This window comes from Scatophagus argus, chromosome 11 (assembly GCF_020382885.2).
Source record: "Scatophagus argus isolate fScaArg1 chromosome 11, fScaArg1.pri, whole genome shotgun sequence".
NCBI lineage: Eukaryota > Metazoa > Chordata > Actinopteri > Scatophagidae > Scatophagus > Scatophagus argus.
The window spans coordinates 13,256,262-13,276,893 of NC_058503.1; the positions used below are offsets into that span (position 1 = coordinate 13,256,262).

General features: G+C 40.4%; 1 protein-coding gene across 3 annotated transcripts in view; it reads right to left on the minus strand.

The window, feature by feature from the left end:
- The window catches only part of tanc1b (tetratricopeptide repeat, ankyrin repeat and coiled-coil containing 1b), a 96,654-nt gene that overhangs the window by 53,111 nt on the left and 22,911 nt on the right, over nt 1-20,632 (minus strand). The window contains exons 3-4 of one of the 3 annotated variants that reach the window (XM_046403468.1): nt 10,257-10,463; nt 227-328 (exon numbers count right to left, since the gene is read on the minus strand). In XM_046403468.1, the coding sequence (XP_046259424.1) occupies nt 227-328; nt 10,257-10,463 (309 nt within the window). Of the gene's footprint in view, nt 1-226; nt 332-10,256; nt 10,464-20,632 lie in introns of all 3 variants that reach the window. The other 2 variants (XM_046403467.1, XM_046403470.1) reach the window with 2 other exon arrangements.

The window sequence follows — 20,632 nt, forward strand, 5'->3', positions numbered from 1 at the left end:
AGACTACTCATGGAGGAACTGCTGTAAGCCTGAAATTACAGAGACCTATCCATGACCCCATGGACACAGCAATGATATTCTATATGACCCAAAACACAGCTATGAAAACTGATCACAGTATGAGGGAAAAGTTGCGAAATTCCAGCTGACAAGTGCAAGTCTAAGCGTTTCCAGTCTCTCCAAAAAACACGAGCAGACACACATGTGAATGAAAACCAAAACTCACCATTGTGTGATGACTCCTTATCGGCCACCTTCCTCAGTGCTGAAACGATGGCATCAGAAGGAACGCGAGGACTCTCCACATATTTGGGCTTCCTGGTAGGACCTGCTGGCATGAACAGAAGATACAGGGAAAATGAGAGAGAGAGAGAGAGAGAGAGAGGGTGTCAGAGACAGAGCGAGAGAGAGAGGGAGGGAGAGAGGAAAAGAAATGTGAAAGAGGAGAGAATGAGAGAGAGAGAGAGAGAGAGAGAGTTCTCGCTGGATTAACGTGTTCCAGATGGGACTAGAGATGAGAGGCGGTAGTGTCTTAGTTGGACAGGCTTGGCTGCACTCTGCAACTCACATAAACTGACACTCTCTCTCTCTCTCTTTCTCTCTCGCTCTCTCACACACACACACACACACAAACACACACTGTCTCTCTCAGACAGCTCCCTGCGCTGATAGCAGCTCTGGTCTGTCTAACAACCCAGAATATTGTCTGCATGGCCAGAGACTAACAGTAAAACCTGCTCTGGGAATGTAAACTACAGCGGGAAATAACAACAACGATCCTCTTTATGAACTTAAAAAATGTGTCTTCTGCAAATTGAGCTGCGAGCAGTCCCAAGAAAGTATACCCTTTAAGGGTATATATGGATCGATCAAGATTCAGGCATCCTGCTGCAAGTCAGATGATGTATCTGGGACAGCAGTGCAGTCCTCTGAAGACTGTCTTTGTCTTTAGCAAGGAGTCGAGGTTAGCTGGGCATTCTGTTCCCTCTGCTCACACCGTGACAGAATTAGAAAACCCCACAGCCCCACACAGAACGCTTGCTCACTGTGCTGAATTTAAAGTTTAAAGATAAACCATACTCACCCAACTGGAGACAAAGCTCCTTTTGCAACATATCCATCTTTGTGTGTACAAAAAGATTTGCCCTTGTTGTCTATAACTTATTCTGTAAGAACAGCCTTTTAATCTGCCTTAAAGAGATAAAATAGGGTTCTGTATCTGAGTTGTCGCAAAGGCTTACTAATCTTTCCTAAGAGTAGCAATATAATTGTTTATACATAGAGGAGATCCAGCAAAGACACCAGACTAAATACTAAGCCATGAAACAAACATCTCCAGAGCAACTAGCTGCACACATTTCCAAGTCCTCTACTTCTATCCTACAATTTCTTGTGTAAAAAGGAAATACTTTCAGTTCAGATGCAAAAGCAAAAATGAATGTGCAAAAAATTATCTGAAAACAGGATGTGATTATATAATTTAGATCCATAAATCCACAGAGAACAGCAACAGCATGTCTCCCCTTGCACCACTTCCTCCATGCTACTCCAACCTTGACCCACAGTAACCCAATCCAAACCTCCTCCTCCTCCTCCAGACTCCTGTTATCAGATGGCTCTATGTGTAACTCCAGTCATAACATAAAGATTAGATGGAAGAGAAGAGATAGCCATTTCCTATGACCACATTCAATAACCAGTCACTCCCACCTGAAGAAAAAAAAACCCTTTAATCAGATGGAACAATTTTATACCACAGCTGTGATCCTGACCACAGATACTAACAGTGGAGATAAGTGAGGGGGTGGGGTGGCAGTTTGGGGGTTACACAGCAGCCACGTGAGAGGAAATGATCTGGAAGTGTCACTGCAACAAACCAGGCATGAGAGTCAAAGTCAGCTTGATGCACAGTGCCATCTATGGATATGCAACTTGAAATGCATAGTGAGGAATGATGCTTTTGATACCTGAGAACAGCATCTGCCTTTGCACACTGGGTGTTCTCTCTGCTTGTTAATGGGAGTCATGATAAAAATCCAGTCAAAGAACTCACAGTAAAAGCCCAAAGTCGAATGCAATTGTATGTCTGAGGAGCACAAAGCAGTAGTTGTAGTAATGAAAAATAGGTGATGATGATGTTGTTTAAAAGTGCTAAACATCGGATTTTCAATTTGTGCACATAGATGAGGTCTCAGCCTCAAGGATAATGATCCAGTGATGCATTTGCAAAAGCAATCCAAGTCAGTCTGTTATTTGGCAAACAAAGCCAACAAGTCTGCACTGAAAACCTGCATTCAGTTGTGAAGAGGTCAGGCACAATCCATTACTCAGGAGTCACACGGCTCCAATTAAAGTGAGACCACAGATACAGAGAGGGCTCTGTGTGAGACATACTTAGTTCAGGTAAATAGCTTGAACTAAAAGCATACTGCAAAATATGTTCTGTTCAGTGTATTTCATTTAAAAACAACATAGGGGATAGTTTGAGTAATTTAAACCATATGCTCAAGCTCAGATTCAGTGTGCCGAGAGGAACACAGGATCCACACTTGAAATAACAAACATGTGGCTGGCTATCAAGAGTAATTTTAGGCCACATCTGATGGCTGATAATACAAGGAATTGGCAAAAAATCCTTCACCAAGACTCTGATGTCTGAGCACCAGCATATGAAAGACCAAGCACACAGGGGATCTTTTGCATTCAAAATCTCATCTCAAGATTTAACAGGGTGTCATTACCGCTCTGCCCTTTTAGATGGAAGCACTGACGAATGAGCAATTGCAGTTTATAACAGGCATGAAAAGGTCGCAGAAATGGAAGTGTCAGACACATGACCCTTGAAGGACAAAGACAGACAGAGAACCAGAAATGAGATGTGCTTTCACTTTCATGTAAATGCATGTAAATCTATTCACACGCACATTCATTGGCGCACAATTAACAAATAAAATACACAGGACAATCCTCTAAGTTTGATCTCTCAAATTTTATGAAGAACAATTGAAGAAATAATAATAAGATAGACAAATCTGAAGATTTTCAACAGAGAAATATCACCAAACTATCAACTTGATCACATCTGCACACTTCTTTCTTTATCACTATCACTGTGTCTCTATCGTCAGACCCAAGCCTCCGTTTTCTGAACATATCCCACAGAGGGAGAGGAGTGAGAAATGTCTCATACTGACATCCCCCAAATAGCTCATTACTACAAGGAGATGCTACAAGACTGATTCAAATGTATGATGAAAGAGACTGGGAAGGTTAAGAGTAGTTTTCAGGGTTGTAACACCAAAAGATAACAATACCGAAAACAAAAAGGTTGCCCTAATGTTTACTAATCGATTGTTAAAATATGTTCACTTCATATGTCTTCTATATGAGATCTGTGATTATGTAAAACTGTTACGGGATTGTGTAGTAGATTAAAGTCACCTCATCTTCCAAACTCCAGCATGTCAGGTTGCAGTTTGTATTTGTTCAAGCGTCCTCTGGTTTCTATTATGTATTAGTATTGCTAGTATTGCTTGAAAAGGATCAAGTCACAATGCAAAGACAGGCAAGCCTAAAGGAAGAGGTGACTTTGAAAAATAAAATAAATGTGTATCTATGTAGACACACATGTTTAATGTATGGAAAGAAAAGCACCCTAACAGAAAGAGGGGGAAGTGTTCGGTCACGGAAGAAAAACCGAGGAAACAAGAGTTTCTCTAGAATAAAGCAGCCAGGTGAGCTACGACTGCAGACGACCCTTTACTCACCAGTATTCACCGTGAGATTCAGGAGGCCATGACCAGTGAGCTATCAATCAGCAGGCACACAGACACACACCAAAACAGTCGAATACCTATGGCCAACAACTTACAAAGTCCAGTCAATGCCACTGAAAGAGAGGATTGTGGGCTAGGAAGTGATCAAGGAGTTTTCCCAGCATTCTTCCAGATGGACTCTGACTTCATCACATTTCACATTTTCAATAAGACAGTGTGTCCTCTTTGTCCGATAAAGCAGTCTCACAACAGCCCTCTTTATATTCCAAAATGTCACTCTTCAACTCAAAAAGTGAAGAATAATGAATTCTGGCAAAAACAATAGATGAGACTGACATTCTGGGTGCTGTGTGTCAAACTCAGTTACCACTGTCCTACAGAGAGGGGAGAGATATAATTGGTCTTGTTAATAGTTGTACAATTATGACTGAAAAATAGCTGAGAAAGTATTACAGGCATGGTGCTTTGTGAACTTGAAATATGAACACTCAATAATGACTCATTCGCAATTCACAGGCTGATGTATTGCCTCTTCTGTTCAATTTCTGCACTGCAGTGTACAACAATGAGAGATTTGTCGTTTTTTTGTTTTTAAACACTACATGCTTAATAGTCGTGACTAATCTCAGACTTACCGCTTCACAAACTGGTGTGAATATTGGTCTCCACTGATACATTTTCAAAAGGTAACAATAAATCCAGCAATGTAACGTAAGCCAAGATTTTTTCCTTTCCCCTACTCAATTATTATTATCTAGCATGAAGAACCACGTTATAATATGAGCATCTTGATTCTAGTGACTGAATAAAGAAGCAATGAGAGTATATTCAGTGTTGGTCTCTTAGGCAGTAGGTGAATTGGGATTCCATGGCAGATGAAAAAGGGGATTGCATGTGATAAGAAGCCAAAGCGGGTGTGCAGTGGAGTGCAGCGGAGTGGAGGGCTGGATAGAACTTTGCACCGGGTGCTCATCAGAGGAACCTTTCAAAGGGTTCCTGCAGCATCACAAGGTCTTTTACAGGCTGAGTTCTCAGAAAAGCATCAATATTCCCGCAGGGCTGTCTGGTTACTGTCAATACCCCAGAGTTAACTTCAGGAGAGCTCACCTCAAAGGGGCTACAATAGGCTTTGAAGAGAGTTCCTATCCTCTTGACAGAACAGCAAAATGAATTGCACTCATCAGACAAGGTAGAAGAAATTGGACAATGCAGACTGATGAACACCGTATTGATATAGGATAACTGTATGACCAATATTGCCAATAATAAGGAGGAAAGTGTTAAGCTGAAAATGATTGTAGAAAATGAGTTGCAGTGATAAGGAGTTATATCATTTCATGACATAATTTTCTGTTTGGTGGGTTTAGTTTAAGTGTACACTGTGCCTCAACTTCTGCTGCCTTTTAATGACAGGTCTATAACTATGAGGGTTAATGAAAACACACGAATCCATGGAGAAAAGAAAGCGTTTTACCACATGACTTTCAGTTATTTGTTATTGTTTGTTAGGTTTTCTTCTGTGTTAATATCCACTACAGCCTTGACCTCTGCCTCCTTCTCTCAAAGAACGCAGACATTTTACAAAATGGCAACGGTACTTTGTAATCACAACAAAAAAACACAGTGTGAAGACTGTGCAGTGGTTACAACAGCTAACCACACATCACTAATGTATAGCACCCACTGTGCTCTGGGTCAACAAATAGGCTGCTGTCACAAAACACAGATAAAGAGGACATAAGCAACAGAAAGGTCATGGCATCAGACCACTGTAAATGATAGTCATCATCTGATCCACACACACACACACAAACACACACACAGACCTGGCATGCCAAAAGCTATGGGGTCATTATACGTTACAGAGAAGTATATTCAGGTTGGCCAACTGGATCCAAGTGTCCAAACAGAGGAGAATTTTACCCCATCAAAAAGAGGGAGCGGGGTTAGCTCCTTGTGTAGACGACAGAGTAGAAGTTCTCTTTTATAGAGGGATCGTGTTAGAGTACTGAACTGTGCTCCTTGGTGGTGATTTGCAGACCTGCTTGCCTGATTAATAAATGAATCAGCCCCTGAACTAAAGAAACCTAATGCTTTCGTCAAAGAAAAGACCTAGTGATCTAATTCCAGTATAGACAACAGCTTATCAGAAACCACTCCCCTGTGACCTCATTGCAGATATACCTATTAAAATGATACACCACCCATGACGGCAATAAATTAATATGAATTGCTGTTTTATGATGCCTTGCAGCCAGGCACGGATTCAAAGTACAGGGCTAACAGTTTTGTCATGTGACTACAGAAAGGTCATCATCTAGCGGGAGCACCACAAACACCTCTATATACCCCACTCTCTTCTTAAGCGCTCATTCAAGAGCTGCAAAATCATGATCTTTCCATAAGTGCAACCTTTAGGACAACAGGCACTTTTAATCCCACAGTGGCTCAGTAACCTATAGCAGCCAGAGGAGGTCACTGTGGAGGTACCCTAGAGACTGTCCGAGGCAGAGCACGGGGACTTTCTAAATGCTGAAAAAGACCTGAAAACCACTTTTACTGCATCAACAACTATATTCTACCCAGTAATGACCGAGATTCGCGTTTTCTAATACCTGACCTTTGAACAACAACTGATTTGGAGCAAGATGGGTCCATTCAGGCAACATTCCCGCAGTAAATGTCCCACCCCGGGCATTTAGGGTGCCTGTAAACTATTAAGACTATAAAGCCTAGGTGCTGTTCAGCACATGTCAGGGTGCTGTGTTTCATGGTTAAGCTCTCAGCTTAGCTGATCAAAGCAGTGCCACTCAACGCCACCAGGACTTTGTGGCTCAGGCATCCATCACACTCCTAATTAACTCAATGTTTCTCTGTTGTCCCCTGTGAAGCTTTCGGGAACAGAACAACCACTAAGTTAGAGCTTTCCAAACTGTAAGAGATTATCCAGTGTGTCTGGAAATGAAGCCAAACCAAAGAAATGGTTTTTGGATCTATGAGACCACTTCTCCTCAAAGACATCTGCAATGGCTGAACGAGGAGGAAAAAATGAATGTGTGAAAGAAAGCACTAATTAATGTATGTAAATTAGAGTAGTTTGATTTAAAGTAAATAATTAAACTAGTCAACTAAATAAATGGTGTTTTAGAGAAAGCAATATGTAAGAAGTTTCTATGTTGAGGGCTCTAAATATAAAAAGTAATCAACAGGCTTTTCATCACTTAAATAGATTTTGTTACTGCGCACATTAGGAAGGCTTTCTCAAACTGATTTGTCTGCATTCACACTGTCACAAACTTCAAACATTTTGTACTTTGGTTTGGGCAAACCCTGTGTTTTGTATCAATGTCATCATACATATTCTGAAAAATCTTTTCTTTGTTATTAAGTTCCTGGTTTAAACATCTGTGTACATGATGCAACAATCTGCTGGTAAATCCCAACTGGGTAAAGGAACATCTTTCAAACTCTCCCAATTAGGAGCCGAGCTCAGATCGTAACATTTCAACATTGAACATTTACACACAATGTTTATTCTTTATCCCACGAATATGGGCAAACATACATTTTCATAATGTTGGCCCACTTAAGAACAAAGTAACAGAGGATTTATTCAGACTGGTTCTGATTAATAGGACCAAAATGATACCAACAATTTCAGCTTTCTTACTAGAAATTTGGACTGAACCAAAAAACATCAGTTTTACATCATAATGGCAGTGAACTCTCTCAACTGCATCCATTTTTGGCTGAACACACTTATTTCAACAAGGATAAGTCTTCACTTGAGTATATTATGTCACTTCTAGGTCCAAGCAAGAAGAGAAAATGCTGCATTATGACCCATGTTGTTTTCGTCGCTGAGCTGAGACATTTCCTGCAGTATGTGTTTATTAACTGGAGGTGTGAACTCTCCCCCTACGGGTTTTCACAGTTACCTGTGAGGAGAACAGTGGAGGACAGCCTACAAACCATCCCCCAGCCCACTCTCCCTGGTTGTCCTCCATAACATCCTATCTTGTCAGTCCATTTTTTCTTCCTTTTATATGCCTCAGAGCACTGCAAGAGGGAATATGCCTTTAATGAGTGTTCCCCTTCCCCTGTCCCCAGGGCCCTTTTCACCTTCACAAACCCATCCTCCTCACTCTTTTCTTTTCTCTTCCCACTTGTCCTCCCTTCATGTCTGCAAATGTACATTTCATCAACGCTCTCTTTGATGGGTTTAAAATGGTCATCACAAATCCTGTGTCACCCATGTGGTTGAATAGATTTGTTTTAACTGGAGTGGGAGCTGAGCAAACGAAACTATCATAAATTGTCCCCCCCCCCCATTTTTTTTTTATAAAGTACTAAGGCACTAAGCATACTTGCCTTTATGTAACCATCTTTCTACTCAACATTTGCATAATGCACTGCATCGCAATTTCAGGCCTACAAGTCCAATATTAGGTTCTGAATTACGTGATGAGAGCTGTAGAGAATCAAGGAAAACACTGAAATCCATTGTCCCTGGCTTAATCTGGAGCTGAAATTAGAATATGGCATTTCATTTTAGAAAGCTCATTTAAGACAAACAAACACAACAACTTAAACCTCAATCTAAAACTGAAGCTTAATAGCTCGATGTGAAAATGTGGACTTGAACCAAACAAGTTTGCATTAGGATTAACCCATACTAACCCCTTCCCATCGACTCATCTTTACACTAAACAGATCAAAGCTGTAACCACTCTAAACAAAGGCTAGATAGCCCACAGATGAATGCCACATGTGAGTGGGGGCCACGTTGACCACTTAAAGGATTTCTCTCCTCTTTGCCAAGACTCCCGAATACAAAGACTCAGGTTGAAACAAGTTCAGCTACAAAGGTATCCCCTGCTTTGAAGCACCCCACAGCTGCTGACAAGCATGCTCTCAACATGGTGGATAGAAGTAGCCTGGGAGGCTGACAATTAGATCCAGTGTAAACACATGCCCATAACCAGGCAGTAGAGTGTAAACATTCAGCACAGTTGTAGAGACCTCTACATCTACACAAGGTGATCAAATACAAAGATGAGAGGGCCAGGCTTGGTCTAAGCTCTGCTAAATGTATTTAATGCAATTCAACTGGCAGGTGTGCAAATATGTTTTGGAAATGTGTAAAGATATAAAAATTGGTTTGTTTTGTATCATCTTTTTTGTGTTTTGATAAGAAAGTTCAAAAACCATGAAAAAAGAAGTTCTGTACATTTTTGGAACTGAAAGTGAATTTACATTAAAAAAAAAAAAAAACCTGACCTCTTACTTTTTCTGGTTGGTTGGTCAATATGCTCTTGACCAGTGGAAATAGCTCCTGACTATCTTTACCTGTCATGTGCAGTAGCCTTCGGTGATAGGTTATTACTTCTGATGTGTAACCAATCAAACAGCACTGTGTTCAGGACACTGAGTGAGACTACAGACAAGCAGCCCTTTTGTCATATATATGTGACTCTGAAGACTCTGGTCAAGACACTATCCCAAGCTGTCCTTTCACACATGTAGCACACAACGCTACATTGTTTGCTGTGAGACACATTCCCATGTATTAGAAGTATAAATATTCATTGTGGTTGCGGCGAGGGTTAGTGCCTGGGTAGAGTGTGGCTCCTGCACACTGGATTGAAGTACATGTGTGAGAGAGAGGCAGCTGCATCAGAGCCAAAGTAGCACATTTTTAGTAAATCTAAAGATAACATGTAGACATGTATTCAACTCGAAATATAACTGTTCCATCTGGTCGAGGCGAGGGTTAGTGCCTGGGTAGTGTGTTCTTCGTCCACCATGGATTGCAGCGTATGTGTGAGAAAGACATGCAGCTGCATCCAAGCCAAAGCAGCACAATTGCAATTAATTCTGAGGTAACCTGTTATCAAGTGGCTGAAAAGTAGGTAGAATTTCAGTTGAACAAGATTTTCTTTGGTTGAACACAGCCCTAAAAAACTACAAGAACGAACTGACTAGAACAATTCTTAATAACAAGCCTGAGCTCACACTAACCACTGGGATCCAGAATGGTCCCGTTATCATTATTATTTTATCCCTCTGTCTGTTACATCAGTTATATTTTTCCAGGAGTAACAATTACTTGGAATAGTTTGACATGTTTCAGAGAGAACTGAATAGCAGTGTTTTAAGGCAGAGAGGGATTGCCATTCCTGGAGCACTGTCAGATGTTCAACAGCCCTACAAAAACACCTGAGGGTAGACAGAAATGATCCCTTTTCCAGGAAGCCCACAGAGGCAAATGAAGCTTCATCTACAAGTAAATAATAGCGCAAAACGAATTTGAATAACCTCAGTGCTTGCAGCACCGTTGGTTTGTCATGATAATAATTCTCATGAGGGGTGCATGGTAGAGAATAGATGTGTTTTGTTCTTAGAGTATTTAACCCAATGGTAATACAGCAACAACATCAGGGATCAAAAGAAAAGCTCAATTATTAGTTCAAACAGTACCTGGTGATCTCTTGCCAGGGCGTAAAGGCATCATATAGGACTGTCTGGGCAGGAGAGGTGAGGATGGAAGAGACATGGACACTCCCTTGGCAAGGCTTAATCTGAATACATCATCAGGCACATTAGGGTGACCGCTGCCTGGTCCCTGGGGTTGAGGGCTTCCCTCAGGTGGGAATCTTCTTTGGGTACTGTGGCTGTGGACATCACCTGTAAGAAAATGTATGAAAATTGTTAAAGATTTTACAGCTGTGGTAATCCTTCATGTAATGACAATGGGATGATAAGGGATACATCAATATATCAGTGTCTGCAAGTTGCTATATGATCAGCTGTTTGCCAAATGTGTCCTTAATACCATAACTTTCCAGTTTATTATATAGTTAATGTCTGTCTTAAGCACATTTTCTTTCCTGTGGTCATTTTCAAAATGAATCCATTGTTAGATCTGTGCCACTGTGTTCATATATGAAGGACTATGCATAAAGACAGAGTGACTCCCCCAATACCATAATAACTTCTTTGATTTTCAAATTTGAACCTGAGACTGAATGTCAGGAATGTAAAACCTCGAAAGGAATGTTGGCAACATTTATTTGCGGCACAAAGCAGGTTGGTTCTGACAGGATGGCATGTTTGAACAGAGATATTACAGTTAACTGGTGAAAACGATTAAACACAAAAAGGAGGAGCAAAGAAAAACTGTTGTTTTTGACTCAATCAGATTTATTTATCAAATGAGTTTTCCCATACAATTTCAAGGTTTTTAGTTGCGTTATGCAACCATGTTACCCGGGCAGGTGCCACAGGCCTGTAGAGAAATCAGCTTACACAGCAGGGATAATAATGGATTTCGGCCTACAGTAGAGGGTCACTTACTGAGATTTCCTGTGCAGATTCAAATGAAGCTAGAGTACTAAACATGCAACTAGTTTCTCCTGTTTTCACTGGAACAAAGCTTGCAGGAAAGCTTTCATAATAAGGTGGTGTATTTGAGTTGTCAATGAACTACCGTCTTTGTTTTTGGCTCTTGTCGTAGCTGCTAGTTCGTCTGCCCTGTTTGCAAACACCGCTGCGTCTGCAAATGCCACTGTTCAAATGTTACATTATTTGATCAGCCCCACCTACATTCCAGCCACCACCTGCAGGCTCTGATTTCCACCCCAGAGGGAAAGTTCACTGTCATCATTTCTTAGTCTCCACATTACTAAGCTTTGCATATGCTCACAAGGGTTGATGAAGAACCTAATAGATGCCAAACATTAACTCAGTTCGTACTTCATATTCATATAATAAATGAGTCCCACGTGGGTTAGTTGACTGAAAAATGCTGAAATCTCCTTGCATGTGAAACAATATTTGCCAATTTTGTGGGGAAAGGCATTCTGTCAGAGACATTTTTTGACCACCCACATCTTGTGATAAGGTTTTGGTGTCAACATTTCACTCATGGGTGTAAACAAGTTATACGAGTGCAAATGAATTACAGCAGAAGACGACTGTTGTTTATCAAATGAGCTGACACTGAGATAACTACAAAATATCACACTAGAAAAAACATCAGAGATAAGGCTCTTCATAGGTTGCTAGGAACACAAACAAGGATGACTGATAGAAGTGGAAAGAGTCTTGGATCCTGAAAAACACAGGGTCACATAATATGTATTTAAACCCAGGGTCATGGGCTAGTGAGTATTTCTCATGCCATCAGGGCACATGCGAAGGACATCCAGTTAGTGGAGTAAATAACTGTGTCATTGACCACTGAGTTAAGATAACACGTAATTCACCAAACACACTATTTGTAGTTGTTTAAAGCCAAAAATCCATCGGCAAACCCAAAAAATTCACTTGTTCACAAGCAGGTGTCATTCAGCTTCATCTCATCTCTATCCATATACAGCAGTCATAATTTGTAAATTACTGAAACAGTAATCAGTTGAGCTTCTCTGATCCAAGGCTACATGAAACTGGCCAAACTGGAAGCAGAATCTGACATTGTTGATGTAGTTATGAGGCAGAAATAAGAAGCTCATGACAGAGAGCAAAGAAAGAGGCTGAAGATGAGGGCAACATTTCAGTGAGAAGCGGTAATGACTTTTTGAACTCTGTCTATTGCCCATATTGTCACTGACACTGGTTTTAAAATGCATGTAGTAAGGAATATGAGGGGGGGGAAAAAACATAATGCAGTGTTTATAAGTACCCAAATCTGAAATATTTCACTCAACACTGGGCATCTTGAGATACCAAGACCAATAAAAACTACATCTAAATGCCTGATTAAGAAACAGTAGCTGCATCAACCTGCAAGGATATGGCCTAAAGGAGAAAACCTCAACTGTGCGACTTTTTGTTTTACTTCTGCTGAGCACATTTGCCTCATAAACCACCACAGCAGTTTTGTCTCTTGTTGACTAATTTTTAAAACACAAGCCTCATGGTAAGTTCAGTAGTGCATGCATTTTATGCTGCCCCTGATCTCTCTGAAAGTGGGAGAAGAAAGTTTTCCCATGTAAAAAAAAACATATTGAGATTATGATTACAATCTAAAAGAATTCAAAACAGAAAAAACTGTTAAGATAAGATAATTAGACAGAACTGGGAAATTGCAGCATTACAGCAGCCAAAAGGATACAGAGCATAAAGAGCATGCAAGATAAGAGCAGGATGTGAATTCAAAAAGAATAAATACCCAAGAAACAGTACACACAGCTGTACACAGTACAGAAAGACTATTAACACTATGGTTAGTGGATGGATTAATTATTGCACAGATTTTGTTTCAGGGATTAAGTTAGTAAAATACTAATCCTTGTAGTAGTGTTTTTACATGAGTATAAATTATTGCGCAATTACTATTTCACATGTATTATTGCTTAGGTCCTGCGTGACCATTTTGTTCCATTATTGCACATGTATTATTGTCCAGTTAACACATTGAACAGCTTTAAAACATCCAGTCAATCAACTGTGCTTGTTAAGCTGGTTGCAATACAATCCAGTTGTCTGGAAATCTGCAGGCTTGTATTGCAAGCCAGCAGATTTCTTTTACGGTGTGACTGTGTCCTACACTTAATCATCTGCACTTTCAGGGTAGCTATATTTTACTTTCTCTACTGTCAAACTTACATCTGGGACAAGAGGTTCCCTACAAAATGCCTCCTCTAATGAGAAACTAAAATTTGTTCTCTTCACAGATAGGGTTCCCCACAGTCTCGACAGATGACTTAACTCAAGACTCGCAAATGACTTAACCTGGCTGCTAGTTTGCTCAGTGGTACCAAAGCCCTAAATGGAAAAATCAGATTTTGCTTTTCTGAGAATCCATCCTGTCTGGAAAGACCATTCTAGACATGGAGCCAACTGTAGCAAAGTAATCTATTCTGTGGCATCAAAGTTGCCCACTCATCATGGCCACAAATTAAAATGTATGAATTATCAACCTCAAGATAACATGTAATATCTAAGTAATAATACAGACCATACGTCAACAGACACAGCTAAATCAGAACTGCAGATGTGGTGAACCACAGTAATGACAATTAGCTCTGGTTCTGTTTTTCGGGACTGTGCTGCTTGGGAAGACTTCAGCATATTAGCACTGACGCCTGTCTGCTGCCAGAGGTTTTCAGAAATCAGCAAGGACTCATCTACAAGAGGCTGCTATTAGCATCCTGCTTCTCTCCTTGGGGAAATGAATGTTGTTGGGCTGCTGGGCTAATCGGAAACAGAGACCCATTTTCTCAACGCCTCCGCCTCGCCACAGGGGACACAAAGCTGTTCTGTGTTTTAAAGGGCTCCTAAACAAAGAAGAATGGCAGAGACAGGAAGCAGAAAGGTTGCAATGACACCTCTGCATGCCTTCAGACATAGAAAAACCTGTGAATGACCCCAAAGGTCACTCAACCAAGGCCAGAAACTGCCTTCACGCCAACCTGAGTTGGAAGTGTCAGTGATACTGACACTTTAAAGGGCAATTAGAGATGTGTGTGTGTGTGTGTGTGTGTCTGACTGCAGATGTGGCAGATATGATGCAGGGGAAGTTAAGTTCTTTCAGTGGCAAGTATTCACTATGAACCACAAGACAAGAGTTTATCACAGCATTTCAACTGCTAATCCCTTATCAATACTAAGAGTTTCCCCAGGGTGTGAAAGTGGGGGTGTCATTACTAAATTAATTAATTTCAAACAAATAGTGATATATTCTGGGACACACTGGTGGCTCAGTGGTTAAGGCACTGACTAAGAACATCAACAACTCTTTTGTATCAGACAGAAATCTTTATTACATGTTATTTCTCATCTTCTGTTCCTATCATTTCTCGGATTAATATACCCCAAAAACACTTGCAACAATAGATTACCAGTATCTGCACAAAATGAAGATGATATGAAACAAAGATCCTATATGTGTGGGATTTTGTATTTAAATGCAGAGAATAAAATGGGAATAAAATACTAACTTCAGAAATGCTACCATTCGACCTTGTCATATTACTTTTCACTAATTCCTATGCAGCAACAATAACTCTCCATCCGCATGCAAACTGATTACTAATAAACTCATAACAAAATTGGTATTATTTGTGATTTTGTAGAGGGAATGATAACTGTTGCAGTGCAACATAAATATAGGAGGACACACAGCTGCACTGCATATACTGCTGAAGCTGCCAGCTGTTTGCTCACTTGCTGCAGTCACAGCAGGTCGTGGACTGATACAGGTTTTAGTCATACTGCATGCTAAAGAGATTATGACAAAGTTGTAATTTTGGTAGCTGGTTCTGAAAGCAAGAGGCACCACATAAAAGCTGGCCATCCAAGTGCTGGTGAACAGGCTGCAGTGTGTCACGGTGACTGATCTGCCATCTGACCGACACGTTATAGCGCAGAGGGACACAAGGACAGAAACTCGCCAGCGCTATTTCAGTTACTTAACTAAACCCCGGTCAGGGTAAGGCCTGCAATTTCAGGCCCTGCTGTGGTCAAGGAAATCAGCCCTTTCTAATTATACAGTGCTGTCCCAAGATGATGTAAAAATGATTACAGTCCCTTGCATGTTCTTTCCTCCTCATCAAAGTGATGGGCCAGAGCCCATGAGGACAGGCCCAACCCATAAAATGGTTCAATATTATTTCAAGACATTGATTTAGAAAAATAAACACCAACGTACAAATCAATTATTTGAGCAGGTCAACATGAGTCAACCTTAAACTTTGTTTTAACTACATCTGTGTCTCCTACATTTGGAGTAAAGTCATAATGATGAAACACTGTACTTGGAATTAAAACTACATTAAAGGGATGCTGATGAGGGTATCTTTGAAAATGCACAAAATCATATTCTAATCCTTTCCCTCGAATTCTGCTTACATCATATAGTGAACGGTTGGCCTTGACAGCCTTTGCTTGGGCTATGCAGCAAGTTGAGCATCCTCATCAAATGAAAGTCAACCACAGTCAATTACAACAGATTTCTTATTTTAGTGCATGGCCTAAATGTCCTCCCTTTCCCTGCTAGGCACTGTTCACATTGAATGCTGCATGCTTTGAAATGTCTTTCATGGGTGTAAATCTGGATGGTGTCGTGGATGGAATGTGATCCATCACTCCTTCTGAAGGAATTCAATCCCCCCCGAAAGACACAGACCTTCTCCATTGTCCAACAGAGGCCTGAACTGTCCAATAAAATGACACCTTAAGTCATACTGTATGGGTTTATGCCAGACCCCAAAAAACAAAACAGTACACTAGCTGTGTGTGGCCCTTCAGTGAGCTGTTTCTATAAGAGTTGTGCCCACATTATAAGAGTAAAACCTCTCAAGTTGGAACTTTAACTCAGTCTCTCTCCCCCTCTTTAGTGAGTCAGTTAAATGACACTTAAAAGCTAGTACAATTTAATACATTTTCACAGAAACCTTGTCACCAAAGATAGACGATGACCTTCGCTTAACCCGAGTTGAGAGGAATGGAGTGTAGGAGGGTTAGCTGATGCATATTGACCTAATGACCCACATCACTGTGTTTGTCTGAATGCAAAGTCAGATTCTTCAGGCCTGTCTAAGTTGGTATTGCTGCTAAAAGCAGGTACCACACTGACACTGGTGTTGTGTGGGACTGACATAGCATTAAACTTTTTAAACTTTAACTTTATTTAATGCATGTTTTGCGTGTTTGTTTGTGTTGAATTACACTCAAAGTATGAGAGTAGGGAGGTAGAACAGACCACTTTTCCTTTTCATTAACGTAGCTGTTCTGAGCTAAGGCACTCAGCGCCATGAATTTGGAGTTTTATCCTCTGCATTTCCATTACAAACACGGCTACAGGTGTAAGTGATAGTAAGTTGAGTGTTAATTAGCAATACATGCATTCAGTAATACTCTTTTAAGTGAGTTAAGGCAACACTGAGGAACTTTACAAAAGGTACAGAGACCAGACAGTCTCTGCCTGAACTGCTGTGAATCACTTGCCAAACCTCAAGACTATGTAGTGTAGCTAAGTCCCAAAATCATATGCCAAAGACCAAACTGAATTAACAGAACTGTGGTATTTCTGTTAGTCTTTCCACTGCCCGTAGCATTCAATGCAGACCTCAAAAAATACTATTTATATGCAAAATATGGTTATACGAGAAAACTGTATTTAAACATCATACTATTCTTTTTCCTCTATATATAAGTCTACTGTACACACACACTAACATACAGAAATACTCTATTAGTTTCTCCCTGGTTCATTTAAGGGACCACAGAGAAAATGAAGAAAGGCTATAATTAATGCAGGTTCTTTCAGTCGGCACACAAAGCACGATGACCATCAGGGAAATCCACCAAAGGAGGAATTCTCCCGCTAGACTGAGTGCCAATGTGGATTCCCTGTGTACTTCCGAGACCGGGGTGACAGTTTCACAAAAGCTGTCATGGTTAACACACAGCAACCCGCAGAGAGCCAGACAACAAGGACTACAGCGTGGGGGATGGTATTCAGTACAAGTCATCAATGATGACGATAAAGGACAAATTAGATCCAACATGTTAATAAGATGCAAATCAGTCTCCTTCAGAATTCACTCAATAATTTAAGAAATTAAAAAAAGAATTTTTAAAAACTGTTGCATAAAGCCGTACAAACAGTCTGTGAAAATCTATGGATGCATCAGTGTTTTTCCCATGAGGCATTTTCAGACCACTTCACTCAGTCTGTAGTAGCCATAGAAACCGTCAAAATACTGCATAAGGCAGCCTGACAAAAGACTGTAAAAAACTGATGTAAGTGGTACATAATAAAGCAAATGAAGTGTGTTAGCTCTATTGCAACACATTTGTAACACTTTTTGTTTTCACTTGTATGACTTGTGCATCATTGCCCACCCTGCTTTTTTTCTGGTACAGAATTAAGTATGTAGGGAATAAAAGGCAACCAAAAAACCAATGTGACATCTCTTCCTCGTGGCATCTAACCTTCTTCTCTTTTCACTCTTGTTTGTTGTATCTTAAGAATATTATTGTATATTAACTATATCAACAGTTTGCCCACATCCCTCCTGTGGGTATATTTTCTATCCTGAAATGTCAATTTTGTCTACAACATCAAATTCAACCCTTACTGGTTTCAAAGGATTACTCATCTATGCCGGTGGCCCCTGAGGAGGGAAAATAACTCTGGCAGTGTCTTTAGTTTTAGCTTGTCAGAAAGAGGAACAGTTCCCGTGGCACTGAAATGCTCAACTCAAATTCATATGCACTTGATAATGAGAACAAATGAGTTTCTTTATACAAAGCTAAGATGCTGTAGGCAAAGCAAGGCTGCCGAATGTTTTCAATCCAAAACACTAAGAGGCTGTCCTCTGATGCACACACAGTCTGCAGTGGCCGGGGCTCTGGAATGCCTTCCCCACTGGCCCCAGGGGAAAAGAGACTGACAGGGAGGGGAATGTGTGTGTGTGTCTTGGGGAGAAATAGAGGAGGAGAAGGAGAAGGAGGAGGGCAGCACTGGCAGAAATAGAGGAGGAGAAGGAGGGTAGCACTGGGCAGGCACCATGACATTTCCCATTCCTCTTTATAAATCACCAATTTAAGTGGATATGGGGGAAAATATGAGCCAGACAGTATCTTGACCATATTGTATTACAAGATTTGTGACAGAAAAGCTATAGCAAGGCCAATGCAGGAAAGACAGAGAAAAGGTAGTGGGTGCTGCATAATAGTAACTATATATAACAGCAACAGTGGAAAGTAACTAAGTACATTTAATTACATTAAAATATTAAAAGTGGAATTTATTTCCAGGCAAAAGTACTGTATTTAAGTATAATTTTGAGGTACTCAGAGACAAAAAATATGCTTTTCAAACTTATGCTTTCAAGAGTACATAAAACAACATATGCAGTATTCTTGTTAGAGAACTAGAATACAGAAAGAATTTTGGAATAAATTAGGGCAGAACCAATGTTGACAGTCCTGGCTGGAGAGTTACTGATATTCATACTATCAGGATTATGTGTGATGTCCCAGTGTGAATGTCTCTCCACAGACCTCTTCAGTACACACTGTTCACGCCTATATTCAAGGCAAAATACTCTCTCGTCTCCTATCCACTCTAATCTCATAACAATAATCAAATGTTGCACCTGGCAGTGATTTTTACTTTTTATGCATACCTGAGTACATACCTACAATAATTGAGACCTCGTAAGGAAGGGTAGTACAATGACTCCATGTTTATTAATGCGGTTATGTTTTTCTTATGCCAATATCTCTCATCAGCAGTCTAGGCATATAAAAATGACTTATTAATAAAGTCTCAAATTTGGAATAAAATGCACTGCTACTGCTGGTCTCTTTTTATTGTTGTTGAGCTACAAATGCATTAATGCCTCCTCAGTAAAACCATAAAGTGTGTCACATGGGTATTAGATAGGGTTAATTACATCAATGTCCTCTACAAGTCAAGGAAACAGGCAGTACAGTCTAAGCAAAGGACAGGTAGATGATGGATGACTTGGCCCACTTGTCCATCTGATGATCAATCATTTTAACACTGTGAACACAGCTCTGGGGCCCGTTAAAGTCACAATGCAGCCAAATGAGAGGTGGACAACAGTTTCCAGCTGTCCCACATTCTTTATGATTCCACTACTATCTATCTATCTATCTATCTATCTATCTATTGGTCTATCGATATGTATATATCTAGATATATTTCTGTTCAGAATGTGGATAAAGCAGCTCTACAAGAGTGGATTTTATTTCCAGGCAAAAATGCAGTGTGGTCTGGAGTCCTGGGTTGCCATGGAGATGTGGTTTAACAACAGATTTGGGATGCCATTAGCACAGATCATTAGGCAGAGCTTCTGCTGGGGCCAGGTGAGGTCATGAGAACACCAGTAACCCCTGGACAACTGCCTGTTCAGTAACATTAAATGGATGAGAATATGGCACAAAGGCTGTCCATCCAATCTTTCCAAAGAGCCTAATCCTATATGTAAACAAGGACCAGGGTAAATCGTACAGCTTTGCACCACCTTTGAAAATCTTTGTAAAGGGTGATCCGTGTAAGTTTAGCGTCAATCATATTCACCTCATTTAATGCACTTACAGGGTCACTAGGAACTTCTTTTTCAACGACTGGCAAGCTGATAATATCTTGGTATGTCATTTTCATGAGTAATAATGAAAGGAAAAATTTAATTAACCCAGACACTAAACAAGCCTCTTACACAGCTCCAACGGAATGCATCCTATTTTATATCCAGTTCAAAACAAGTTTGTCTCAATAGAAAACTTCACCAACAGTGTTTTCAATGAAAGAATGATCTTAAAATGCCACGTAAAATAAGAGAAATGTAAATATGAAGAGGGAGCTTTCTAGGTAAACTGTTCCTCTTTGCAATAAGTGCTATCCCCAGTTCCTTTGCAGCTGGGCACAAAGGAACTGAGGCCATTAGTTCAGTCTGTCTCAAACCCTCCTGAGCTAAAGATGGCAAGACATTCATCTGCAGGCACAATTACAAAAAAAAAGAGCCTGTGCACTCAGAAAGGCAGAACAGAGTAATGCAAAATAGGATAGAGGAGAGAGAAAGGGGCCCCCAAGTCCAAGACTGAACAGAGGTCTCCAAAGACACCCACACAGACTTTTCTGAGAGTCAGACGCTGTGACAGCATGGGTTGGTGTCTGCAGAGAAAGACGGCGAAAGATGAGAAGGAAACAAAACCACCAAAATTCTTGGAAAAATATCAAAGTCAACTGCAGAGAAATTAGGCAAAGAACAACAAGTACGTCGTGTGGATGACAGAGCAGTCTTCTATGTAAAAACAGGAAATGTTAAATGCTCATTAGATCACGTAAAAAGGATGTTAAAGGTATGGAAGCAAAA